We start from the raw sequence: 27733 nt of genomic DNA on the forward strand, positions 1-27733 counted from the left end.
ACTCTGCATACAGTTGAAGCCACAGCCAATCACAGTTAGAATCACGCCCCTAGGGACACACACAGCCCCTCCCTCTCAAATAAAGTTAACCCCTTCACTACCAGTGTATTTTTACAGTAACAGTGCATATATATAGCACTGATTACTGTAGAAATGTCACTGGTAACCCCAAAAGTGTCAAAAATGTCAGTCAAGGGTCCGATCTTTCCGCCGCAATGTCGCAGTACCGCAAAAAAAAATCGCAGATCGCCGCCATTACGCGTTAAAAAAAAAAACAACAAAAATGACAAAAATCTTTCCCTTTGTTAGTAAACGCAATAACTTTTGCGCAAACCAATAAAAATACGCTTTTTGCGATTTTTTTTTTACCAAACATAGGTAGCATAAAACAAATTGGCCGAAAATATTAAAAAATTTTGATTTTTACATTTTTTTTTGGGGGAATTTCATATAAAAAAAAGGGAAAAATATTGCTATTTTTGCAAAATTTACGCTCTTTTTTTGTTTATAGCGCGTGATCAAAAAATCGCACAGGTGATCAAATACCGCCAAAAGAAAGCTCTGTTTGTGGGAAAAAAAGGACGCCAAATTCGTTTAGGTACAGCGTCGCACGACCGCGCAATTGTCCGTTAAAGTCACGCAGTGCCGAATCGCAAAATACCCTCTGGTCGTTTAGCAGCCAAATCCTCCGGGGCTTAAGTGGTTAAAGAAGTGTAAGACCCTTTTGAAAAACCAAGTTGTAACAAGAGGCATGGCACCTTGTTACTAAGTGCCGGTTCACACATATATGTGATGCGGGAACCCTGCGAATCCACTGCGGGTTCCCGCATCGCATCCAACTTGCAGGCAGTTCACACTGCTATATGCAAATCGCTGGGGGTGTCAATACAAAGTTAACGACACCCCCAGATCAGTTCGCATATCGCAGTGCGAACTGTAAGTTTGAATATGAATCGGATCGCATAGGTGTGAACCATCATGCGATCTGATTCTGCTGCGGACCCAAAAAAGGGACCTGTGTGTGTTGTGTCTGAATGCGATGCAAATTCAGCCATACAATCTGTATACAATCTGTGTGGCAGAATTCGCAGACATCGCGTGGGATTTTCAGAGCAGTGCACTCCGAATCACATGCAATGTCTATCATCGCACTAATGTGAATCGGGAATAAGTGTTTTGGTGTTCGAACACACCAACATCAGCCAGCCAGATGCATGGGGGTGCATTAGGATTTACTAGCACTGACGCTAGTCTGCCAAAGGGCTGTGCATTTTTGTGGGTTGCAGAAAAGTGTGCTATCTTGTGCATCTTCCTGAAACGTGCAAATGTGAACCTGGCCTGTGTGGGGTTCAAGGGGTTAAAGCAGCCAGTGGGGAGGTGATACAATGCCTCCCTTCAAATGCTCTCCGAAGAGCGATCCGAAAGGATATCGCTCTTCGGAGAGCAAAGCATGTGTGACTGAGCCCTAACAGTGATGAAAGCAGCCCTGAATATCGGTGACAACCACACATGAATTAGAGGGCTCTGCTCTTCCTATCATTAATACCTGGGAAAGTTCTGGAGAGATACAAGTTCCAGCAGGATCAAGAGGCTGAAAAATAAGAAACATTAGACTGGGGTTTCAAGTGCTCTTAAATAAAGAAAAGAAAAGAAAAAGGGGAAAAAAAAAAAAGAAAAGAAAGGAGAAAAGAAAGACAAGAAATGATACAGTATCTTTTCTGGATTGCATTGAATAGTTAAAAAAAAACTACATTTCCCAGTATGCTCTGCTGCAGTGTGCACATGCTCAGTAGGGAGGAAGATGTCAGCTCCCAGGAAGGCAGCATGTGCAGTGTTGTGCTGACATCTGATGGGTAGAGGGAGGTGATGGGACTCTGAGGATGGCTCTACCCTGGAAGAGGACCTGTCTGCCTGTGTGTGGGCTGATCCGTCTCACTGCAGCCCTCCAGATCCCCTGTACAAGGAGGAAGCACTCAGTGCCATGGTGAGTCCTTTTATTACATGAAGGTGACATGAGAGGGCAGTAGGCGTGCACTGCCTATAAATCCTGCATAGATAGACAGATAAAAAAATGTGACCCTCCACCCAAAACTGATATTTCAGAGTTTGGTAGACATTGGTGAGATCTCTATGCTGAGTTCCCAGATCTGTACACCTGCTGTGCCCATAAGGAGAGGTTTTCATCATCATCATCCCTGTACTGAGTTCCCAGATCTGTACACCTGCTGTGCCCATAAGTAGAGGTTTTCATCATCATCATCATCATCATCATCATCATCCCTGTACTGAGTTCCCAGGTCTGTACACCCACTGTACCCATTATAGGAGGTTTCTACCATCCCTGTAGTGGGTTCCCAGGTCCGGGCACCAGCTGTGCCCATTATGAGGGGTTCCCACCATCCCTGTACTGGGTTCCCAGGTCTGTTCACCTGCCTTGCCCATAAGGAGAGGTTTTCATCATCATCATCCCTGTACTGAGTTCCCAGGTCCATACGCCAGCTGTGCCCATTATAGGAAGTTCCTACCATCCCTGTAGTGGGTTCCCAGGTCCGGGCACCAGCTGTGCCCATTATGAGGGGTTCCCACCATCCCTGTACTGGGTTCCCAGGTCTGTTCACCTGCCTTGCCCATAAGGAGAGGTTTTCATCATCACCATCCCAGGTCTGTACACCCACTGTGCCCATTATAGGAGGTTCCTACCATCACTGTAGTGGGTTCCCAGGTCCATACACCAGCTGTGCCCATTATAGGAAGTTCCTACCATCCCTGTAGTGGGTTCCCAGGTCCGGGCACCAGCTGTGCCCATTATGAGGGGTTCCCACCATCCCTGTACTGGGTTCCCAGGTCTGTTCACCTGCCTTGCCCATAAGGAGAGGTTTTCATCATCATCCCAGGTCTGTACACACACTGTGCCCATTATAGGAGGTTCCTACCATCCCTGTAGTGGGTTCCCAGGTCCGGGCACCAGCTGTGCCCATTATGAGGGGTTCCCACCATCCCTGTACTGGGTTCCCAGGTCTGTTCACCTGTTGTGCCCATTATAAGTGGCTCCCACCATCCTTGTTTTGGGTTCAAAGGTCCATACACCAGCTGTGCTTATTATGAGAGGATCTCATCATCCCTGTACTGAGTTCCCCAGTCTGTACACCCACTGTGCCCACTTATAGGAGGTCCCCTCCTACCATCCCTGTACTGGGTTCCCAGGTCCATACACCAGGTGTGCCCATTATGAGAGGCTTTCATCATCCCTGTACTGAGTTCTCTGGTCTGTACACCCACTGTGCCCACTTATAGGAGGTTCCTACCATCCCTGTACTGGGTTCCCAGGTCTGTATCCCTGCTGTGCCCATTATGGGAGGTTCTCCTCATCCCTGTACTGGGTTCCCAGGTCCATACACCAGGTGTGCCCATTATGAGAGGTTCTCACCATCCCTGTACTGAGTTCCTTGGTCTGTACACCATCTTTGTTGGGGAATATTTATTACGGTGTTGTTTCCCTTGTGGTAGGTACCAGGAGGTTCTGCAAACACCGGATGAAACGAAGAACGTTCAGAAGGAAGACAGACGCAGCATCCTGAGGAGCCCGGGGGTCGTCACTGTCAGTAAACTCAGCAAGGAGGAGCTGTGCAAGCATCTGGCTCAAAATGTCGTCTACAGGGAAGGTAAACTGAACTGCATAGAATGTCGCTCTACTGGGCCTGGGGGCGCTCACTGACTTCGATGTGCGGGCTGCTGGATTCTGTAGAAATCTTCACTGCAGGGCTGCCCTGTCCTCTCCTTGCTGCTGAACTGCTGGTGCTGAGAAAAGGTAACAGCTTTGGGTCTCCAGGCTCAGCTGCACTAAAGATGTTCTGACAGGGACACACCCCCTCCTGTCCTCTCCTCCAATGAGAGAAGTTCTTTCACTTTTTACACTGCCAGTGAATGGGGGAGAGTCTGATCAGTTACAGGATTTCCTTGCCCATTCTCAGATCATGTCATTGTATTCAGTGAAATAACATTTCTCATTGGAGGAAAGGGCAGGAGGGGGCGTGTCCCTGTCAGATCATCTTAATGCAGCTAAGCCTGGGGACCAGAAGCTGTTAACCCCCACAGTGCTGGAAGTCCATCAGCAGGAAGAGGACAGGGCAGCCCCACAGTGAAGATTTCTACGGAATCCACATCCTTCATTACAGATCAGTAATGGAACTAAAGCTGGATAGAAAAAAAAAAATTTTTAACTAAACTTCAACTTTAGGGCCAGTTCCTGTGGTTTTTGTACATTTCCATGTAAAAAAGTATGGCAAGTGCGACTTTTAAAATTGCTCCGCACCAAACTGCTGCAGTACCATGTGTTGTGATGGCTTTGAACGCAACCACCTGTGGTGTAACTCGAACCTTCACTGCCCCGGTGCAAGAGGCCTAGAAGGGCCCCCTGACTCCCGGCTGGGGCCCTTCCCTCTAAGCCCCATGGTGGAACTCCATGGTCTGGTCGCAGGTATGACCTTTGTGAGCCCTGTAGTTCCGCCACTGGTGTCAGTTGGGGGGCTTTGGTGAGATATCAGGGGTCTAAACAGACCTCTGATGTTCCACCATTGAGACGGAGAAGGAGACTGAGGACACAGGCCTCATTCTCCATCTCCCCAACCTAAGCTACACAGAATGAATGGACAGGAAAAAATCTGTACAGAGCTTCCTGTTCATTCAAAAACTGAAGCATAGTAAACATAGTTTACTATGTCACAGTTATGAATGGAAAGAGTCAGTGATCTATGCAGATCACTGACTCTCAATTCAGAAAAAGAAAGGGTAAATATGTAATTTACTGGCCCATTCCCCACTTTCCGCATTGACAGATCCCCCACAGCAGTCAGCAGGAGAGGGTAGAACCCGGAAAAGCTGCAGGGGATGAGGGGGGGGATCCCAGGAAAAGAGCACACAGGGAACAGTGGAAGAAAGCTGGATAGGTGGAGTGGTGGCCATATATAGAGGAATGGATCTCTCCATTTTTCTCTTGAATCAACCCGCTCCTCCTCCTCCTCTCCCTCCTGCATGCATGTGAAGGCAGGAAGGAGGAAAATTAAGAGATCGATTGCTCTATATACAGCTGCCCCCTTCGCTCCTCCTATCCAGGCATACGGGCAGTGCCAATGCAAGGTTTTTTGCCTGCACAGGCGAAAGTGCATTATGCAGCCCCCCATCCTTCAGCCCCCCCGTGCTGGTACTGCTGCCCAACCACCCACCCCCGTCTTCCAGCCACATTACACTGATACTACTGTACTCCCGAATCCTCCAGCCACCCTGCACTGGTACTGCTAGACCCCCCCCCCCCACCTCCAGCCACCCTGCTGATACTGCTGTATCCCCTCCCTCCCAGGCCTTGAGAGACACCTTGCTGGTGCTGCTGTACCCACCTATCCTCGAGCCACCCCACACTGGAACTGATAGACCCCTCTCTGTCCTCCAGCCTCCCCACACTAGTTCTGGTACACTCCCCCAAATCCCCAAGTGGCTGAGGATTAAGATTTTACTGCCTCCTCCCCCATCCTGGCACCCTAGGGTGGCTGGCGCCAGCCAGAATGGTCTGGAGATGGGGTTCCTGTCCTTAGATGAGACGGGGTCCCCGTCCTTAGGGGATATGGAATTTATGTCACCAGGGGAGATGGGGGCCCTGTCCCCAGGTGAGATAGAGTGGGTTACGGGATGGTGAGTGGGGGGATATGGGGTCATCTTACTCACCATGACCAAGCGGCAGGGCACTAATCCATGGTCAATGAAGAGAGATAACACCGCTCAGGCTAGTCAAAGTCCACGATTCAAGGGGGGTGCTGAACCTCGACTCGCCACCAGGAGAAGCATAAAAGAAGAAAATGGTTGCACACCACCACGGAATCCAATGAAGAAAAGTTCCTTTATTCACGTAAGTGGTACAAGGTACAGTAGACGCGTTTCACACGACTGCTACGTGCTTGTTCACTACCCAGTAGTGAACAAGCACGTAGCAGTCGTGTAAAACACGTCTACTGTCCTACCCTGCTGTACCTTGTACCACTTATGTGAATAAAGGAACTTTTCTTCATTGGATTCCATGGTGGTGTGTGACCATTTTCTTCGTTTATACTAATCCATGGTCGCCTGGGCTCCCTCCAGCAGCAGCACAGATAGGGCGATCAGCATATTTGCAAGGGAGATCTGTGTATGGGGGGGGGGGGGATTGGCAGATATGCCTGCGGTGAGCTGGCTCTAATAGGGCTGCACCTGAGTTTGTTTGCCCAGAAGAAGTGTGCAGTGCGAGTCGATAGAGCTGCCACCTCATCCCTTTAAAGCCCAACACACATATTAATTACACATTAATTACATTCTGTGGCTGGTTTAGGGTGGTAATTAAACTCACTTAGTGCCTTATCTGCATTAAAGAGGAAGTAAACTTCCATCTTTAAGTTTTACCTATAGGTAAGCCTATATTAAGGCTTACCTATATGGAGTGTAAATATCTCTTAAACATGCACCATTTAGGAGATATTTACCGAGCTAGCAGCCAGTTACGTCACTGCGCATGCACTCTAAAGGAACGGCCATTTGAGCGGTGTGCCGTGACTGGCGGCTCTGGGAGTGATGTCATCGCGGCTCCGGCCAGTCACAGAGCCGGAGCCGCAAACACGAAAGGAAGATCAGGTAGAGATGGATGCTGCCTTCAGCGATGGCATCGCTGGAACGCTTCGTTTTCAGGTAAGGTAATAATATGAGTCTCGCGCTATCTCGAGGATTCCTAATACCCCTTAAAGCTGCGTATACCCGTTCTGTGACCCAGACAGTGTCTATACAAGTTAGTGGAGGGGGGAGGTATCGCGCTTCAGGGGAATTAGTTTTCCCTGAAGCGAGATACCTCCCCCCTCCACTAACTCGTTTTCAGGTAAGTTTAACATAACTTGCTAGTATGCGATGCATACTAGCACATTATGCCTTTGCCTTGCAGAAAAAAAAAAAAAAAGTGCAGCTGTTTACAACCGCTTTAAATTAGCCTCAGAACCTGTGTAAATCACATGTGTTCGGGTTTAAAGGGATGAGGTGGCAACCCTAGCGGGGCTGGGGAGGACACTGGACTAAGTGGCTCTGCATGGGGCAGGAGAGGACACTGCCGGGGAGTGCGAGACTAAAGAGCAGCCAGTGCAGTAGAGCAGGGAGCTCCATTACCCACCCCTGTGCTCCTACCCATCCAGCTGCCTATGCTGGCGCTGGCCATAGTCGCAAGGGAGCTGCGTGTGGCTGGGTCGCAATTGCAACCCTTGTAGCTACGCCCCCGGCAACCACATTTCCAAGATGCATTGGGACGCAATTAGGAATTTATGGCACTCGCACATCTGCAGGCGACAGCATTTTCCCGGGCAGTGTGGGAAATCACGTGCTTCCTCGTATGTTTCCACACTGCGACTGGTGTGAACCGGCTCTTAATCTTCTCCTATTTAGAGTACGATTTTTATTTTGTCTTTACTGACTACATTATTGTCTTGTTTTCAGGTCCGCTCATCGCCATTAACAAACCACAAGGACTGTCGATTGCAGGTACGCACCCAATGTATATAATAATTACAACCTGTCCCCACTCCACATTGATGTAAACCAGAGACCTGATCAGGAATCTTTAAAGCTGAATTCCGGGATAAGCAAACTTTGTCTAAATCTATTTGTCTTGTGTATTCTCCCATGAATCTCGGTGTGCTTTGTGCATTTCTCCCAGATCTGTGCAGTAATCCAGTGTCAGACTCCCTGTAATAAAGACCATTCACTGCTTCTCTCTCTCCCTGTGCAGGGTGACTGGTCTTGTCTCCACCCCCCCTGTTTTCTGTAGTGGGTGGAGCCTTGTGGGTCCCTCCCACAGCTCTGCTCGCTGCACAAGTTATGCACAGTACATTGATGACATCACTGCTACTTTTACAAAGTATTATCTGGTTTTGGTGCACAGTTGGCTGTTGAGGAGTATATCGAAATGTATTTATTTTTTTCTGCCTGAAGTTCAGTTTTAAAGTGTAAGTTCACCCTTTTAGAAAAAATGAAAAGGTGAACTTACACCGTACACCCATTGCCTCCATGCCCGTTCCCGCTGTACTTACTGTGTGATGAGCTGTCAGTGCCTAGGCAGCCGGTGTAGCGGTCTGAGGATTTGAAATCCCCGCTCTTCTCCCTCTTCTCTCTCGGGATGGATCAGTATGGTTCTGATTGGTCAGCACCAGCAGAGAGCATCACTCAGATCCACCCCGGAATCCCTGCAGACAGAAGAGGGAGAAGAGCAGGGATTTTGAACCCCTGAAAGGCTACACTGGCTGTGTGGGTACTGACAGATCATCACCCAGAGAGGTAATACAGTGGGGGTGGGGAGGGGGTGTAGGGTTTTGGGTTACCTTTTTAATCTAAACGAACTTTTTAAGTGTCTAAAGCCAATTTTTTTTTTTTTTTTGATGGGGTGCAGAATACCAGGGATTATAATGCGGTCTGTGACCTCCCTGGGGAGATTCACCCTCTCTATTCGTCCCGGTGACCATCTACACCTGGACAGAAAGTGATTGCAATCCAGATTTATACAGTTATTACTGTAATAGGAATAGTGAGGAAATCTTCCAATGGGGACACCAGGTGATTTCCCCCTGCGTTGGAGAATTTCTTTATAAGGGGTTAGAGGAGTGTCTGTATTGGCCAATCACATCCTTCCCTATATATCGCAGTGGTGTTGTTTAGTCTCATTTCCTGTTAACGGTTTCCTTTATCTGCAGGAACTTCAGAGGAGATCTCTCTGGTGTCTGTACTGTCAGATCTACAGCAATTGTTTGAGGTCAAACCTGAACTGCATGTTGTGAAAGCAGCACCTAAGTACGTATTATATTATTATTATTATTATTATTATCACTTACAGTGCATCCGGAAAGTGTTCACAGCGCTTCACTTTTTCCACATTTTGTTATGTTACAGCCTTATTCCAAAATGGAAAAACTCATTATTTTCTACAAACAATTCCCCACAATGACAACGTGAAAGAAGTTTGTTTTGAAATCCTTGCAAATTTAATAAAAATAAAAAAACGAAAAAAAATCCCATGTATGTAAGTATTTACAGCCTTTGTCATGACACTCAAAATTGAGCTCAGGTGCATCCTGTTTGATTCCACTGATCATCATTGAGATGTTTCTACAACTTGATTGGAGTCCACCTGTGGTAAATTCAGTTGATTGGACATGATTTGGAAAGGCACACACCTGTCTATATAAGGTCCCACAGTTAGCAGTGAATGTCAGAGCACAAACCAAGCCATGAAGTCCAAGGAATTGTCTGTAGACCTCAGAGACAGGATTGTATGGAGGCACAGATCTGAGGAAGGGTACAGAAACATTTCTGCAGCATTGAAGGTCCCAATGTACACAGTGGCCGCCATCATCTATAAATGGAAGAAGTTTGGAACCACCAGGACTCTTCCTACAGCGGGCCGCCCAGCCAAACTGAGAGATCGGGGGAGAGGCGCCTTAGTCAGGAAGTGACCAAGAACCAAATTGTCACTCTGACAGAGCTCCAGTGTTTCTCTGTGGGGAGAGGAGAACTTTCCAGAAGAACAACCATCTCTGCATCACTCCACCAATCAGGTCTGTATGCCGTCACAGAAGCCACTCCTCAGTAAAAGGCACATGACAGCCCAGCTGGAGTTTGCCAAGAGGCACCTGAAGGACTCTCAGACCATAAGAAACAAAATTCTCTGGTCTGATGAAACAAAAATTGAACTCTTTTGCCTGAATGGCAAGCGTAATTTCTGGATGAGCACCGCTCATCACCTGGCTAATACCATCCCTACAGTGAAGCATGGTGGTGGCAACATCATGCTGTGGGGAAGTTTTTCAGCGGCAGGAACTGGGAGACTAGTCAGGATCGAGGGAAAGATGAATGCAGCAATGTGCAGAGACCTCCTTGATGAAAACCTGCTCCAGAGCGCTCTGGACCTCAGATGGGGCGAAGATTCATCTTCCAACAGGAGAACAACCCTAAGCACACAGCCAAGATATCAAAGGAGTGGCTAAAGGACAACTCTGAATTAGGAATCGACCGATACCGATATTTTGACCATCGCATATTGGTATCGGCTGATATGGGCCGATATTTTGTACATTTAAAGTTTTGAAAAATAAAGACAATTGTTGACACAAATCTGGTACTGAACATGTTAATATTTGTTTAATGTTTAATGGCTGGCTTGCTGGCACAGGCCCAGGGCCTATAGCTGGCTGGTACAGGCGTGTGGGTGGCTGGCTGGCACAGGGAAGCTGTGAGTGGGTGTATGTATGGTGGCAGTGTTAAACACACTGTGTGCACTGTACACACTGTACACTCACTGTCCCGAGACTCCAGACAAGGTTGAGGGAGGCGGCCTAAGAAGGCAGAAGCTGTCCCAGTGTGCGGTGGCGCAACATACGCAATGACGTCACAACAATATCGGCAATATCGGTAACCTCCGGGGGCCAATTCCGCTATATCGGGGAAAGTGCATATCAGCCCTCGATATATCGGCCTTGCCGATAATAGGTCGATCCCTACTCTAAATGGCCTTGAGTGGCCCAGCCAGAGCCCAGACTTGAACCCGATTGAACATCGCTGGAGAGATCTGAAAATGGCTGTGCACTGATGCTTCCCATCCAACCTGATGGAGCTTGAGAGGTCCTGCAAAGAAGAATAGAAACTGCCCAAAAAAACGGAATGCCAAGCTTGTAGCATCATACTCAAAAAGACTTGAGGCTGTATTTGGTGCCAAAGGAGCTTCAACAAAATATTGAGCAAAGGCTGTGAATACTTATGTACATGGGATTCTATTTTGTTTTTTATTTTTTTTAAATTTGCAAAGATTTCACGTTATCATTATGGGGTATTGTTTGAAGAAAATAATGAATTTACTCAGTTTTGGAATAAGGCTGTAACATAACAAAATGTGGAAAAAGTGAAGGGCTGTGAATACTTTCCAGATGCACTGTATATTCAGTGTATGGTACCGCGTTCTTACAGTCTCCAGCCAGAACTCCGGCCTCCCCTGCAGTCTTGCACCTTTGTACAGGCTCCTCTCCTGGACTGCAATTGCTTGCTCTGATTTTACTGCACATTGTGAGCTTCTCACAGTGTGCTTTAGAAGCTGCAGCAAGTCAGATTATACAAAAAGTGAAAACTGCGCTATTCTGAATATCAAAGGGAAAAAAAACATAAATACAAACATACAAAAGCAACTCTTCTGACAGACTCACACAGCACAAATAATCTGGTCCAATAGAGTTGTAATTCTAGTTGGAAAAAATAGAAAAAAAAAAAAAGTCTAAAGAGTGATAAACCAAAATCCATTCAATCAATGAGTGCATTATCCATCACCTGATCCTGAGTGAAAGCCTCCGCCTTATAAATTGCCTGCGCACCAGATGCTGTTGACCTACTATTACAGAAGGTGACTCTCGCTTGTGGCTCTTAAACCAGCCAGGGCCTCTGTTTATTCAAAAAGGACTTGGCTTGAAGAAAAAGGTATCCGCCACTCTTGGGACGATTCAGTCACATGGAAACCCCAAAAAAACATAAACTTGCTATAGTAATAAAATCTTTTGTATATCTATTTCCAAATAAAAGAGATTGCGCTTACAAGAATCGCTGTAAAAAAAACGCATGGATAAAAAAGCCGGCCGGCTTAGTACAACAGTCTGTCCTTTCCGGGACTTGCACAACGCAGTGACATCAGCACATCGCTCCGCCCGACTCGTTTCGTCCCATTCTGACGTAGTCCTGGGGCATGGGCAGCATACTGACCCACCGCTATATATACAATGTAAAAACCAATCACACCTCAGTCTTTTATTTTTTATTTTTTTTATTTCTTCCAATTCTAACTATGAGAGCAACTCTATTGGACTATATAGCAAGTCAGATAGAGCCTACCTCATTTCCTGGCTGGAGAACGTCCAGCATCATCTAACGCTTTTTTTCCCCAGTCTGACTGTCTCTTGCCCACCCCTTCATTCATTGTAATTCACTTCTTTCAATCATGGAGACTCCGAGCCACATGTAGGCAGTACATAGATTGGTCTGCATGCAATTACAGCCTACCTATATTTGCATAACGCCTCCTTCAAATGTTCTTATCCATTAAGTTCAAAAAACGAGCATGGACTTGACCCCTCTAGTTATTGGTAAATAGAACGACCCCTCTAGTTATTGGTAAATGGAACGAAAGTTCCAAAAATAAAACATTTCTAAAGAAATTCTACTGGTCTATGGCCAGCTTTACAACCCACCCCATCAGGACGTAGAACTCCTACACAAAGGGGCTTCTAAAGAATGGCTGTGATCTGTTCTTGTTTCTGCTGTAGGGAGAGCTCCGGACTCGTCCTCCTTTCCACCTGCCATGTGACAACCAAGCACTTTGAAGATTTTTATTCTCAGTGTCGCAAAGCAAAGAAACCATTTACAACTTTCCGGTAAGTTTGTGTCCTCCTGTCCTGTAAATGATACCCAAGATGTCCAAGGGTTAAGTACAATGCCAAAAGAATCCAAGTGTACCTGTTTAGAGCAAAGCAACAGTTTTACCTAAAGTAGAAGTAAACTCTCTTTTTTTTGTTTTTTTACTTGTACCTACAGGTAAGGCTATAATAATTTTGCAGATGTAGCACCCTCCTAGGTAGGTGCTAGGAAAAGCATATATTGGCCCTGTCTGCTTATCAGGGGGGCTGGATCTTTTAGCTGTGCTGTCACATGCCTCCAGATATGCCCTTTTGAGTCTGGGGATTCTCCCCACTGTATCCAATGAGGGATCTTGTTGGACAGTGGAGGAAACCTAGCCAATAGCACACCAGGGTTTATGACTGTCCCAGGGGGGCGGGGTTTGCCGCAATGCACCCTGGGATTGGAAATAAATCTGTGGGGAGAATGTGACAGAGCGTCTTTTGGAGGGAGCATCAGTCCCAGGAGGAGGTGACGGCTGTCTCTCCTCCTGTAAAAGTGAGAAGGTGGTCCAGGCAGTAGGCCTAGGGACCGGAGGTTGAGCTGGGCTGCAAGGGATCCAGAGTTGCTGACCGAGGGGAGCTGATGGGCAGAGATTTTCAGGAAAAACAGTGTCGTGAGTACTCAAGATCTGCCCAGGGGTCTGCCTAGAAGAGGGGACCACTCCAGAGAGCTCAAAGGGGATCCAGGAGCCAGCTAACCAGGAGAGTACAGTAAAGGGGGTGCCAAGTAGTGAAGCCCTGAAGAATAGGGAATAAAGAGGGCGCTAGGAAGGGCCCTGAAGTGTCTCAGCAGTACAGTCTGCACTACAAGTCAGCTACCTCAGGAAAGAGTACCTTAGGGAGCTTAAAGGACTTTTCCACAGTCAGAGGTGAAGTTCTAGTAACTGGCCTAGCCAAGGCCAGCATCAGTCAGTGTTAACCAGCGTCAATGAAGCGCTAATCAGCATTTTTCAGTGTCCCTGCCTAATTGTGAATAGTTCAGTTGTTGGAATATCCCACTTCTCCCTTCTCCCATCCAAGTTCTCAAATAAATCCTAAAAACCAAAGAGACTGGACGGGTTCTTGTCTGAGGTGCTCACACCTGAAAACATGCTAAAGGTATTATTGTTGCTAGCGGTAACCCAGGGGAACCCACACTCAGTTACTCCCTTGGGAGTAGTGCTACACACAGTTTAGGAGATATTCAAAGTGAATACTGACGTCATCGGCACATGAGCTCTGAAGGTCCAGATTACCGTGCCAGACCTTCAGAGACCGTGCCGTAAACGTTGGCTCCCGCGCGCATGCGTCGTCCCAGCTCCGGCCACTCACAGTGCCCAAGCCCACGAACCTGGAAGAAACCCAGAGGAAGATATCAGCCATCCCAGCATTTTTGTCTCTGAAATTACAAAAAAAAAACACAAGAGGGCGCCAGTTAACTGCAGCATCAACGGGTTTATTACGATTAAAAAGCCAAATGTAAGCTCACAGAAATATAAAATCAAAAAGCTTATCTGCAACCAGCCTGCCCCAGGTGTGACGCCGCATCCTGCCCTGTGTTCCATATTGGCTCTCCTCACTTCCTGGAACATTGGACTCGGTTTCTCACTGACAACACACTGTTTGCGGTCACAAGCGGCTCTTCAGGTGGATGGTTTCCATCCAATGTGGCATGGCTGCAGATAAGTTCTTTAGTTTTATATTTCTGTGATATTGCAAATAGCTTTTTAATCCTAATAATAAACCCATTAATGCTGTTTGTGGGCTTTCTTGTGCATCATCCTTAGAAGAGGCTTCCTTCTGGGACGACAGCCATGCAGACCAATTTGATGCAGTGTGCGGTGTATGGTCTGAGCACTGACAGGCTGACCCCTCCACCCCTTCAACCTCTGCAGCAAAGCTGGCAGCACTCATACATCTATTTCCCAAAGACAACCTCTGGATATGACGCTGAGCACAGGCACTCAACTTCTTTGGTCGACCATGACGAGGCCTGTTCTGAGAGAAACCTGTCCTGTTAAACTGTTGTATTGTCTTGGCCACCATGCTGCAGCTCAGTTTCAGGGTCTTGGCAATCTTTTTATAGCCTAGGCTATCTTTATGTAGAGCAACAATTATTTTATACAGATACTCAGAGAGTTCTTTGCCATGAGATGCCATGTTGAAATTCCAGTGACCAGTATGAGAGAGTGAGAGCGATAACACCAAATTTAACACACCTGTTCCCCATTCACACCTGAGACCTTGTAACACTAACGAGTCACATGACCCCGGAGAGGGAAAATGGCTAATTGGGCCCAAAATGTACATTGTCACTTAGGGGTGTACTCACTTTTGTTGAGTTATTTTGAGTGGACAGCAAATTTACACTGTTATACAAGCTGTACACTCACTACTTTACGTTGTAGCAAAGTGTCATTTCTTCAGTGTTGTCACATGAAAAGATAGAATAAAATATTTACAAAAATGTGAGGGGTGTACTCACTTTTCTGAGATACTATTTAACTGGCACCCCCTTGTGTTCCCTTATCCACTGGTACGATGTCTTTTTGAAGGTTGTTCATGTTCTGCAGACCTTACTATTGGAATAAATGTTTATTTATTTCAAGTATTTATTTAGTATATTTATATAGTGTAACTTACATATATATTATTATACTTTACATACACTGCTCAAAAAAAATGAAAGGAACGCTTGTTAATCAGAGTATAGCATCAAGTCAAGTAAACTCCTGGGATATTGACCTGGTCAGTTAAGTAGCAGCAGGGGTTGTTAATTAGTTTCAGCTGCTTTGGTGTTAATGAAATTAACAGGTGCACTTGATGGGCAACAATGAGACGACCTCCAAAACAATGGTTTTACAGGTGGAGGGCACTGGAATTTTTCCCTACTTATCTATTCTGAATGTTTTTCACTAGTTTTGCATTTGTCTAGGGTCAGTGTCACTACTGGTAGCATGAGGCCATACCTGGACCCTATAGAGGTTGCACAGGCAGTCCAACTCCTCCAGGATGGCACATCAAAATTTGCCATCGCTGGAAGGTTTGCTGTGTCTCCCAGCACAGTCTCATAAGCATGGGGTAGATTCCAGGAGACAGGCAGTTACTCTAGGAGAGCTGGACAGGGCCATAGAAGGTCCTTAACCCATCGGCAGGACCGGTATCTGCTCCTTTGAGCAAGGAAGAACAGGATGAGTACTGCCAGATCCCTACAAAATTACCTCCAGCAGGCCACTGGTATGAATGTCTCTGAGCAAACAATCAGAAACAGACTTCTTGAGGGTGGCCTGAGGGCCCAACGTCCTCTAGTGGGCTCTGTGCTCACTGCCTGGCACAGTGGAGCTCGATTGTCATTTGCCATTGAACACCAGAATTGGCAGGACCGCCACTGGTGCCCTGTGCTTTTCACAGAGGGCAGGTTCACTCTGAGCACATGTGACAGGGTCGGGAGAAGCTGTGGAGAACATTGTGTTCCCTGTAAAATTGTTCGGCATGACCGGTTTGGTGGAGGGTCAGTGATGGTCTGGGGATGCATATCCATGGAAAGACACACAGACTTCAACAGGCTACTCGATGGTACCCTGACTGCCATTAGGTATCGGGATGAAATCCTTGGACCCATTGTCAGACCCTACGCTGGTGCAGTGGGTCCTGGGTTCCTCCTGGAGCATGACAATGCCCGGCCTCATGTGGCGATAGTATGCAGCCTGTTCCTGGAGGATGAAGGAATTGATACCATTGAATGGCCGCAACACTCACCTGACCTAAATCCAATAGAACATCTATCGGACATTATGTTTCGGTCAATCCGACGCCCCACCAGCTTGCACCTCAGTCTGTTCTGGAGCTCAGTGATGGTACAGATCTGGGAGGAAAAACCCCAGGACACCATCCATCATCTCATTAGGAGCATGCCCCGATGTTGTCAGGCATGCATACAAGCCCGTGGGGGCCATACAAACTACTGAGTACCAATCTGAGTTGCTGCAATGAAATTTCAGCAAAATGGACTAACCTGCTGCATCATTTTTTCACTTTGATTTTCGGGGGGGGGTTTCTGAATTCAGCCCTCTGTAGGTTAATAATTTTCATTTCCATCAAATGATGTGGCATTCTTACCTTCCTAACGCATTACCCAGTCCATACCAGTATAGATCCTAACACATTACCCAGTCCATACCAGTATAGATCCTAACACATTACCCAGTCCATACCAGTATAGATCCTAACGCATTACCCAGTCCATACCAGTATAGATCCTAACACATTACCCAGTCCATACCAGTATAGATCCTAACACATTACCCAGTCCATACCAGTATAGATCCTAACGCATTACCCAGTCCATACCAGTATAGATCCTAACGCATTACCCATTCCATACCAGTATAGATCCTAACGCATTACCCAGTCCATACCAGTATAGATCCTAACGCATTACCCAGTCCATACCAGTATAGATCCTAACACATTACCCAGTCCATACCAGTATAGATCCTAACACATTACCCAGTCCATACCAGTATAGATCCTAACACATTACCCAGTCCATACCAGTATAGATCCTAACACATTACCCAGTCCATACCAGTATAGATCCTAACGCATTACCCAGTCCATACCAGTATAGATCCTAACACATTACCCAGTCCATACCAGTATAGATCCTAACGCATTACCCATTCCATACCAGTATAGATCCTAACGCATTACCCATTCCATACCAGTATAGATCCTAACGCATTACCCATTCCATACCAGTATAGATCCTAACGCATTACCCAGTCCATACCAGTATAGATCCTAACGCATTACCCAGTCCATACCAGTATAGATCCTAACACATTACCCAGTCCATACCAGTATAGATCCTAACACATTACCCAGTCCATACCAGTATAGATCCTAACACATTACCCAGTCCATACCAGTATAGATCCTAACACATTACCCAGTCCATACCAGTATAGATCCTAACACATTACCCAGTCCATACCAGTATAGATATCCAGCATGATATTTTTCCCCATTGAGATCTGATGTGTTTTCAAAGTGTTCCTTTCATTTTTTTTGCGCAGTGTAATATATAGTACATTGACGTCAGTCACTGTCCTCAAGGAGCTTACAATCTAAGGTCCCGAAGGAGCCAAATAACCTACCAGCATGTCTTTGGGGTGTGGGAGGAACCAGAGTACCCGGAGGAACCCTACTCAGGCCCTGCAAACTCCATGTAGGTAGTAATGGCCTCTTATTTTTCAGTGCGATTACTTTAGGAGTGCCGGACCCGCTGGAGGGGGATGTAAAAGTAGCTCTGAAGGAGGAAGATATTAAAGATCTAAGGCTGGTAAGTTGATTTGATGTCTCTGTGGATTTTGAGCAGCTTGTGGCCCTCTGGTGGTGAAAGCTGAACCCCGGCCTTCCCTTCAGTCTTGCACATTTGTACAGGCGCCTTTCCTGGACTGAAATTGCTTCCTCTGATTTCTCTGCACACTGTGAGCTTCTCACATTATGCATTAGAATCAGGTTGGATAGGGCCGCCTCATTTTCTGGGTGGAGGATATTCAGGGATGGATTTACTAAGGCTCAATTCACATCTAGGCGTTCTGGACTGCGTGCGGAGTCGCCAGCAATTCTGCCTGCGATCACAAATCACCAAAAATTGCGGAATGCGCCTTGCGATCCCTTTCATTTCCAACGGCACCCTAATCGCAGTGCAATTGTTGCCTGAGGAATTGCGGTAAATTTGCGCAAACAGAATGACGGGGCGCCTGTCGCTCAAAAGAAGTTCTGGAAGCTTCCAACTTCGGCTTGTTCAATTCAGCAATGACAAATAAAACCAAAAGCTGATTGGTTTCTGTGCAGAGCTGCACCAGATTTTGCACTCTCCAATTTTAGTAAATCAACCCCTCAGTGTCTTTAACCCGCTTCCTCTCCAGCCGTGACTGTACTCAGGATGGGGCTGCATGCAAATAAAGCCTAGGAACACCCACTCCTCTAGCCTCACATCCAATCATCAAGATGCTTTGATATTTGCATTTCTCCTCCCAAAAACCAGCCCACTGCTTGCTACTGGATTGAGGTCTGTTGAGAGGAGTACTGAGGCAGGGGGCTACTTTATGTACAGCATCTCGTTGGCCCCTCCCACCAGCCATGACCTTCCAGCATTGTATAGAGAATCACAGAGACCTAGTGATAATGTCACTGGGTCTAAAATAAGGTATGTCATGAAAACAGAAATATTTTACTAAAAAATGTCATTGGCTTTTCTCTGGAGGAGGAAGCATGATGGAAGCAGATTAGGATCTGTTAATTATGGTTCTATGCTGTGTTGATGGAGTTTCTGATTTTTGTACAGGTCATTCCAGTGAGGGATCCATCCAGAGGGAGCCTGGAGAGGAGAGAGGTGAAGGAGACGCGCACACTCTATAAGGTTCTGGACTCTGCAGATGGTTGTTCTTTACTACAGCTGCAGCCCATGACAGGTACATTATGAACAGTCTGTAGATTCAATGATAGTCAGGGGTGAGACGTCTGCCTGTCCTGGAACCCCCGTACTGCTCTTTGTAAGGTGGCCATCAGGCATAAGGCAGCACATGTGTGGTTGAAGGCAAAGGGGTTTATTTATTAAAACTGGAGAGTACAAAATCTGGTGCAGCTGTGCATGGTAGCCAATCAGCTTCTAACTTCAGCTTGTTCAATTAAACAAGTGTTACTAAACCCAGGAGCCTGCATTCACTATATCTGCTCTCCCCAGCAGCCTGCATTCACTATATCTGCTCTCCCCAGGAGCCTGCATTCACTATATCTGCTCTCCCCAGGAGCCTGCATTCACTATATCTGCTCTCCCCAGGAGCCTGCATTCACTATATCTGCTCTCCCCAGCAGCCTGCATTCACTATATCTGCTCTCCCCAGGAGCCTGCAGTCACTATATCTGCTCTCCCCAGGAGCCTGCATTCACTATATCTGCTCTCCCCAGGAGCCTGCATTCACTATATCTGCTCTCCCCAGGAGCCTGCAGTCACTATATCTGCTCTCCCCAGGAGCCTGCATTCACTATATCTGCTCTCCCCAGGAGCCTGCATTCACTATATCTGCTCTCCCCAGGAGCCTGCATTCACTATATCTGCTCTCCCCAGGAGCCTGCATTCACTATATCTGCTCTCCCCAGGCGCCTGCATTCACTATATCTGGTCTCCCCAGGACTCTGCATTCACTATATCTGCTCTCCCCAGGAGCCTGAATTCACTATATCTGGTCTCCCCAGGAGCCTGCATTCACTATATCTGGTCTCCTCAGGAACCTGCATTCACTATATCTGGTCTCCCCAGGAGCCTGCATTCACTATATCTGGTCTCCCCAGGACTCTGCATTCACTATATCTGCTCTCCCCAGGAGCCTGAATTCACTATATCTGGTCTCCCCAGGAGCCTGCATTCACTATATCTGGTCTCCCCAGGAGCCTGCATTCACTATATCTGGTCTCCCCAGGAGCCTGCACTCACTATATCTGGTCTCCCCAGGAGCCTGCATTCACTATATCTGGTCTCCCCAGGAGCCTGCATTCACTATATCTGGTCTCCCCAGGGACTCTGCATTCACTATATCTGGTCTCCCCAGGAGCCTGAATTTACTATATCTGGTCTCCCCAGGAGCCTGCACTCACTATATCTGGTCTCCCCAGGAGTCTGCACTCACTATATCTGGTCTCCCCAGGAGCCTGCACTCACTATATCTGGTCTCCCCAGGAGCCTGCACTCACTATATCTGGTCTCCTCAGGAACCTGCATTCACTATATCTGGTCTCCTCAGGAGCCTGCATTCACTATATCTGGTCTCCCCAGGAGCCTGCATTCACTATATCTGATCTCCCCAGGAGCCTGCATTCACTATATCTGGTCTCCCCAGGAGCCTGCACTCACTATATCTGGTCTCCCCAGGAGCCTGCACTCACTATATCTGGTCTCCCCAGGACTCTGCATTCACTATATCTGGTCTCCTCAGGAACCTGCATTCATTATATCTGGTCTCCCCAGGAGCCTGCATTCACTATATCTGGTCTCCTCAGGAACCTGCATTCACTATATCTGGTCTCCCACAGTACACAGAACAAGGAAATGCAATTATTTTAGTAAATATAAACTGCTAAATACCTTTTCTCATCAGTTCCTAGTAAAGCTTGTAGGAGGAGTTTTCATTCTCCCCTGACCCTCTGTCTGGACAGCACTGATTGGCCCTGTGCTAATCACATGCACTCTCCCTATAAAAAAGTAAAACACTCCTGCAATACACACCAAGCAGTGCATGTGCAGCCCGACTCCTAATGCTCTGTTTTATCAGGAGATGGGTTGGAGTCCGTTAAAGAAGGGGAGGATCAGAGAAGACAGGATCAAACAGCTTTTTTACACAATGCAGAAGATTAACCCCTTAGGTTTCACAGTGAGTATAACAAGCATCCTTTACTGCATATACAGACTGATTTTACTGTTGTGGGTTTGGTAACACTTTAACCACTTAAGCCCCGGAGGATTTGGCTGCTAAACGACCAGAGGGTATTTTGCGATTCGGCACTGCGTGACTTTAACGGACAATTGCGCGGTCGTGCGACGCTGTACCTAAACGAATTTGGCGTCCTTTTTTTCCCACAAACAGAGCTTTCTTTTGGCGGTATTTGATCACCTGTGCGATTTTTTGATCACGCGCTATAAACAAAAAAAGAGCGTAAATTTTGCAAAAATAGCAATATTTTTCCCTTTTTTTTATATGAAATTCCCCCAAAAAAAAATGTAAAAATCAAAATTTTTTAATATTTTCGGCCAATTTGTTTTATGCTACCTATGTTTGGTAAAAAAAATCGCAAAAAGCGTATTTTGATTGGTTTGCGCAAAAGTTATTGCGTTTACTAACAAAGGGAAAGATTTTTGTCATTTTTGTTTTTTTTTTTAACGCGTAATGGCGGCGATCTGCGATTTTTTTTGCGGTACTGCGACATTGCGGCGGAAAGATCGGACCCTTGACTGACATTTTTGACACTTTTGGGGTTACCAGTGACATTTCTACAGTAATCAGTGCTATATATATGCACTGTTACTGTAAAAATACACTGGTAGTGAAGGGGTTAACTTTATTTGAGAGGGAGGGGCTGTGTGTGTCCCTAGGGGCGTGATTCTAACTGTGATTGGCTGTGGCTTCAACTGTATGCAGAGTGATCAATGGATCTACATAGTAGATCCATGTGATCAGCTCTCATACAGAGAGGAGAATGACAGGCAGCTTGTTTACACAAGCTGCCTGACTTTCTCCCTCTCCCCCGCCGATCGCAGAGTGGCCGGCGGCGATCGGGTCCGCCGGTCACACGCGCGGGGGGGTCCGTGACCACGCGGGAGCGGGAGCGCGCCTCCGGCGGCGCGCGCTCGCTCCCTAAACCCTCACAGGCGAGCGACGTAGACCTACGTCACTTTGCCTGTGAGGGGCTGACCGCCGCCGTAGATAGTCGTGCGGCGGTCGGCAAGTGGTTAAGCTTTGACAAAAAAAAAAAACTGGAAGTTTATTGGCTTCTATACAGAGCTGCACCAGATTTTGCACACTCCCGTTTTAGTAAATCAACCCCAAAGTATTAAAAGTGTAAATCCAATCGCTGTTTACAGATTTGAAATGGCGCTAAGCTTCAAAACTAAGAAAAATATATAAAAATAATTTTCGTTTAAATAATTCCAGCTGATCCTGCCATGAATGTCCTTGTGCAGGCACTTTCTGTTAAAGGGTGACAACTCTCTGTCTTTGTCTACCAGTTGTGCTCCTGTGTTGTCACCCTGTTACATGACCTCCTGTGTTGTCAGGAACAGGCTATTCACTATAAATATGCATTTTTAACACATGCCTTAATTTCGTTTTTTTTTGTGGTATTTAGTGCATTTTTTTAATCCTTATTTTATCAAAGACTGGACCTCCAGCTGCAGGGGGAAGTGCAATATTTAGCAGCAATATTTATATACTAGAGGCATTATTACTGGGATTCCGGGTTGACAAGGGAATGTAAATATAGAGGCAGGGACAGTTATTTAAAAATAAAATAAATAAATAAAAAAAAAATGTCGTTGGGGTTTTCCTACAATCAATACCACAGCCTTCGGATCTGGTATGAATTTAAAGGGGGACCCAAAATAAACCATTTCAATACCGGGCACTTTCACCCCCTTCCTGCCCAGGCTAATTTTAAGCTTTCAGCGCTGTCGCACTTTGAATGACAATTGCGCAGTCATGCTACACTGTACCCATATGAAATTTTTATTATTTTTTTCCTTTGGTGGTATTTAATCACTGCTGGTTTTTTATTTCTTACAAAAAGAAAAAAGACAGACAATTTTGAAAAAAAAAAAAAATTTTATTTCTTATTTTCTGTGAGTAAATTTTGAAAAGAAATAATTTTTCTCTGATGTGCGCTGATGAGGCGGCACTGATGGACACTGTTAGGCTGCACTGATGGGCACTGATGAGGTGGCATTTATGAGGAGGTACTAATATGCCGCACTGATAGGTGGCACTGATGAGCAGGCACTAACGGGCAGCACTATGGGCACTGATTGTGGGCACTGCTTCACCTTTCTGTAATCAGGGCACTGATGATCAGTGCCCTGATTACCTGTCTTTGTCTCCCCTGTGAGGAGGAGCCGCTGATCGGCTCTCCTCGCCACACACTTTGACAGTGTAAGGTGAGGAGAGCCGATAAACGGCACGTCCTCATTTATATGTAGCCGGCTGTGATTGGACACAGCCCATCACATGGGTAAAGAGTCATGTCATTAACTTTTTACCAAGATTGGGGTCGCGCCGTGTCCTAGCAACACGGCACGGTCACAATCGCCGCACTGCATGCCCCCGCAGGCATGCGAGAGAGGCTGTTCTGGTGCGCCGTCATATGAACTTTTGATGGAATGGCCTAGGTCAAGGGTGTCAAACTTAATTTCATTGCAGGGTGTATCAGCAATATGATTCCCCTCAAAGGGCCGGTTGTATCTGTAAGATTAGATCAGAGCACCCCTTTCCCCTTTACATCAGATGTCAAGAGCCCTCCGCTATCAGAAGTCAAGAGTCCCCCGCCCTCCATTACATCACAGTGCACCCCCCTTATCTTGAGCTGCTGCCGAGAAGAAGCTGGAAAGCAGAAAGTGCTGGAGTCAGCTGAATGCAGAGTCTAAGAGGTGCTGCAGCTGCATAGAGAGGCGCAGGATCTGTAGGAGGAGCTTGGTCCTCTCTTTTGCGCAGGATCTGTAGGAGGAGCTCGAGCCTCTCTTCTGCTGAGATGAAAGGGGGGGGGGTGATGACAAGCCTCTCTGTGGCTGCACAGAGGAGCACAGGTCTGCCAAAGGAGTTCTGTCCTCCTCCCTGCTGCCAACTATCCAGATAAGGTGGGGGAGGAGACAAGGGGGTGCCACAGCTGCAGGAAAGGTGCGAGGGCCACATGAAATGGCCTGGCGGGCCATATATTCTGCCTGCGGACCTTGTGTTTGACATATATGGCCTAGGTGATTCCAGCGGAAGTGGGAGCTTGTACCTAGGTCCCCCCCCCCCCCCAAAAAAAAAAATAAAGGTATTTTTAAAAGTGAAACTTACTGTTTAGGTGCAGGGAGTGGACAGTGAATATCGCATGCAAAAAAAAAAAAAATCCAAGTATTGAATGTGATAAGCGTTAGAGATTTGACTCCCCCCAGTGTGTTGAACTTTATTTTACAGGCTTACCATGTTAAAATGGCATTGTTCCTTTTAGGGAGGTATATGCGCATTTATCATTGTCACCTTATTTACTACTTTTTTATTTTCAGTCTTCAGAGACCAGCTGCTGGTTCAATGCACCCTGAAGTTTTGTCCAATACTCGGTGATCACACTTATAGCGCGCGGGTGGCGAAGATTTTGGGAAAGGACACCTACATTCCGTTTGATTTGGGGCTTCCACAAACCCAGGTAGATGCTTGTCTGCTTTTCATAGGAGTGCCTCTCACATTTCCAGTATGGGTGATGTTATAGAGCAGAAGAGTCGTTGCTTCTCTTTGTGTGCCAAAGTTTGAACTCTGGGCAAATATAAAAGGCACAAATCAACGCAGCTCTGTTATAAGTACTTAACCTTCCTATGTATTTTCTACAGTGCCTTGAAAAAGTATTCATACCCCTTGAGATTTTCCACATTTTGTCAAGTTACAACCAAAAATATAAATGTATTTTATGTGATAGACCAACACAAAGTGGCACAGAATTGTGAAGTGGAAGGAAAATGATAAATGGTTTTCAAATTTCTTTACAAATAAATATGTGAAAAGTGTGGTGTACATTTGTATTCACCCCCCTGAGTCAATACTTTGTAGAACCGCCTTTCACTGCAATTACAGCTGCAAGTCTTTTTGGGGATGTCTCTGCCAGCTTTGCACATCTAGAGAGGGACATTTCTGCCCATTCTTCTTTGCAAAATAGATCAAGCTCTGTCAGATTGGATGGAGAGCTTCTGTGAACAGCAATTTTCAAGTCTTGCCACAGATTCTCGATTGGATTTAGGTCTGTACTGTGACTGGGCCATTCTAACACATGAATATGCTTTTATCTAAACCATTCCATTGTAGCTCTGGCTGTATGTTTAGGGTCGTTGTCCTGCTAAAAGGTGAACCTCTGCCTCAGTCTCAAGTCTTTTGTAGATTCAAACAGGTTTTCTTCTAGGATTGCCCTGTATTTGGCTCCGTCCATCTTCCCATCAACTCTGACCAGCGTCACTGTCCCTGCTGAAGTAAAGCATCCCCACAACATGATGCTGCCACCACCATGTTTCACAGTGGGGATGGTGTGTTCAGGGTGATGTGCAGTGTTAGTTTTTCGCCACACATAGCATTTTGCTTTTTGGCCAAAAAGTTCAATTTTGGTCTCATCTGACCAGAGCACCTTCTTCCACATGTTTGCTGTGTCCCCCAGGTGGCTTCCCACAAACTGCAAACAGGACTTCTTATGGCTTTCTTCTTGCCACTCTTCCATAAAGGGCAGATTTGTGGGTTGCACGACTAATAGTTGTCCTGTGCTGTGGACAGATTCTCCCACCTGAGCTGTGGATCTCTGCTGCCCGGCCTGTCCGTTTAGGTGGACGGCCATGTCTTGGTAGGTTTGCAGTTGTGCCATACTCTTTCCATTTTCGGATGATGGATTGAACAGCGCTCCGTGAGATGTTCAAAGCTTGGGATATTTTTTTATAACCTAACCCTGCTTTAAAACTTCTCCACAACCTTATCCGTGACCTGCCTGGTGTGTTCCTTGGCCTTCATGATGCTGTTTGTTCACTAAGGTTCTCTAACAAACCTCTGAGGGCCTCACAGAACAGCTGTATTTATACTGAGATCAAATTACACACGTGGACACTATTTACTAATTAGGTGACTACTGAAGGCAATTGGTTCCGCTAGATTTTAGTTAGGGATATCAGAGTAAAGGGGGCTGAATACAAATACACACCACACTTTTCAGATATTTATTTGTAAAAAAAAATTTAAAAACCATTTATCATTTTCCTTCCACTTTACAATTATTTGCCACTTTGTGTTGATCTATCACATAAAATCCCAATAGAAAAACATTTACGTTTTTGGTTGTAACATGACAAAATTTCAAGGGGTATGAATACTTTTTCAAGGCACTGTCACCGCTTCCACCCTGGTCCAGCGTCTCTTTAACAGGGTCTTTACCCCTGGGGAGTGGGAGGGACTGGCCGATCACATGACCTCTGTAATAGGCTATCACAGTGGTCACGTGATCAGGAGTCAGCCCTGTCTGTGACAGCTAGGTCACTGTGTTAGGCATTTGCAGTGAGTGCGCTCTCAGCACAGAAAGCTCTGCCACCCATCGGCACATACAGTATTGGCTGAGATCTGCTGCCAAACTCTTGCTGTGTCCAATCGCATTTCAAGGCAGCAGGGAGCGCGCGCTTGCGCACCCCAAACCTAGAGGACAGCCAGCCACATACCTGCATGTTGCCTAGCTTGCACCTGATACCCACTTGCAGTATATTTACTGTGAGTAGTCAGGAGGTGGGTGAAGTCTCATTCCAACCAAAATACTTTTCTAGATTTATATAGTGTGGGAAAGGATTTTATTTCCGCCTGTGACCCCGTTTGGGAAATTTCCCCTCAATTCATGTTCACCAAACAATGGGGCAATCATTATTCACCAGGACAGGAAGGCACAGATAGCAATAAACATTGCCGGATGTTCTAAACCTTTTTCATTGCTAATATTGTATTGTTGTTTGTGTTCCTATTGGAGAGATTTCTCATCGCTTCCTGTCCTAATAAATCATTTCAATACCCATACCTCTCCATTGTATTTATCCAACAGAAAAGTTTACTAAACAATGTGCTAACAAACTGACTCATGTTTGTCTTTGTCTTACCCAGCGTGTAGAAGAGAAGATTCTTCGTAAGATGCATTTTTCAAGCCAGCAGATGCATCGGATGCCTCTTCACCTCCACCTTCACCAGCTCATAATGCCAACGGATCCTCGAGGGAGGTACCCTGCACATCTACAGGCTCCACCCCTGCCCTTCTTCCAAAGGACAATGGAACTCCTGGGACTTAGAATGCAAAGCTAACCTGCTTGCATCAAGCATGGTTGCATCTGTGAATGGATTTCTGTGTTAATGGATTGTCAAAGCTATTTCCAGCTGTGTCATGATTTCACTGTGGGCTTATTCTGCAGGGAGTCGTGGTAAAATATATTTTTCGGGGATAGTTTGAGTGTTCCCTACTCACATAAAATCAGTAGCCTCATTTCTGGGTTCATGAAATGGGTTTTCTTTTTAAACTACAATGCAACTTAAAGTGGTTGTAAACCCTCACATATACCAGTGAATTAACTGGCCTCAGATGGTTTACAGAAATTAAACAAATCCTCTTCAATAAGTTGTATCTGTTTATCTGCAGTCTTCTTTTCTCTGCAGTCCTTAGGCCCCTTTCACACTTGTGCGACCTAAAAGTCGTGTGATTTTGACGTGACTTTGACATGACTAGAAGCAATGCCTATGTCTTTGGACCTCAAAATGCATTTAAATCAGCTAAAAGTAGTGCAGGAACTACTTTGAAGTCGTTGCGACTTGAAGTCGTACAGATATGAACGGTACTCATTGGAAATCATGGAGAATGACTTGTCATGCGACTTTGCAGTCCAAAATCGCAGGACAAGGCGCACAAGTGTGCAAGGAGCCTTAAAGTGCTAAGTCTAAGGCCAATTTCACACACTCCGT

General features: G+C 46.2%; 1 protein-coding gene across 1 annotated transcript; it reads left to right on the top strand.

Annotated features, from left to right (window-relative positions):
- Positions 1-1761: 1761 nt before the first annotated feature.
- Positions 1762-27187, top strand: RPUSD3 (RNA pseudouridine synthase D3). Its single transcript, XM_082266648.1, has 9 exons — positions 1762-1984; positions 3508-3662; positions 7498-7542; positions 8748-8844; positions 12354-12461; positions 17724-17808; positions 18820-18946; positions 24286-24425; positions 26888-27187. The coding sequence occupies exons 1-9, from the start codon at positions 1881-1883 to the stop codon at positions 27080-27082; spliced, it is 1056 nt and encodes a 351-aa protein (XP_082122774.1). The 5' UTR covers positions 1762-1880; the 3' UTR covers positions 27083-27187.
- Positions 27188-27733: the final 546 nt, after the last annotated feature.

This window comes from Pelophylax lessonae, assembly GCF_965119305.1.
Source record: "Pelophylax lessonae genome assembly, chromosome: 8".
In the NCBI taxonomy this organism is placed as follows: domain Eukaryota; kingdom Metazoa; phylum Chordata; class Amphibia; order Anura; family Ranidae; genus Pelophylax; species Pelophylax lessonae.

Excerpts from the sequence above, each read along its gene's own strand:
- RPUSD3 (XM_082266648.1), top strand. The coding sequence starts at position 1,881 with ATGGCTCTACCCTGGAAGAGGACCTGTCTGCCTGTGTGTGGGCTGATC. Across the intron at positions 1,985-3,507 it reads AGGAAGCACTCAGTGCCATG|GTACCAGGAGGTTCTGCAAA; the intron begins GTGAGTCCTTTT and ends CCCTTGTGGTAG. Across the intron at positions 17,809-18,819 it reads ATATTAAAGATCTAAGGCTG|GTCATTCCAGTGAGGGATCC; the intron begins GTAAGTTGATTT and ends ATTTTTGTACAG.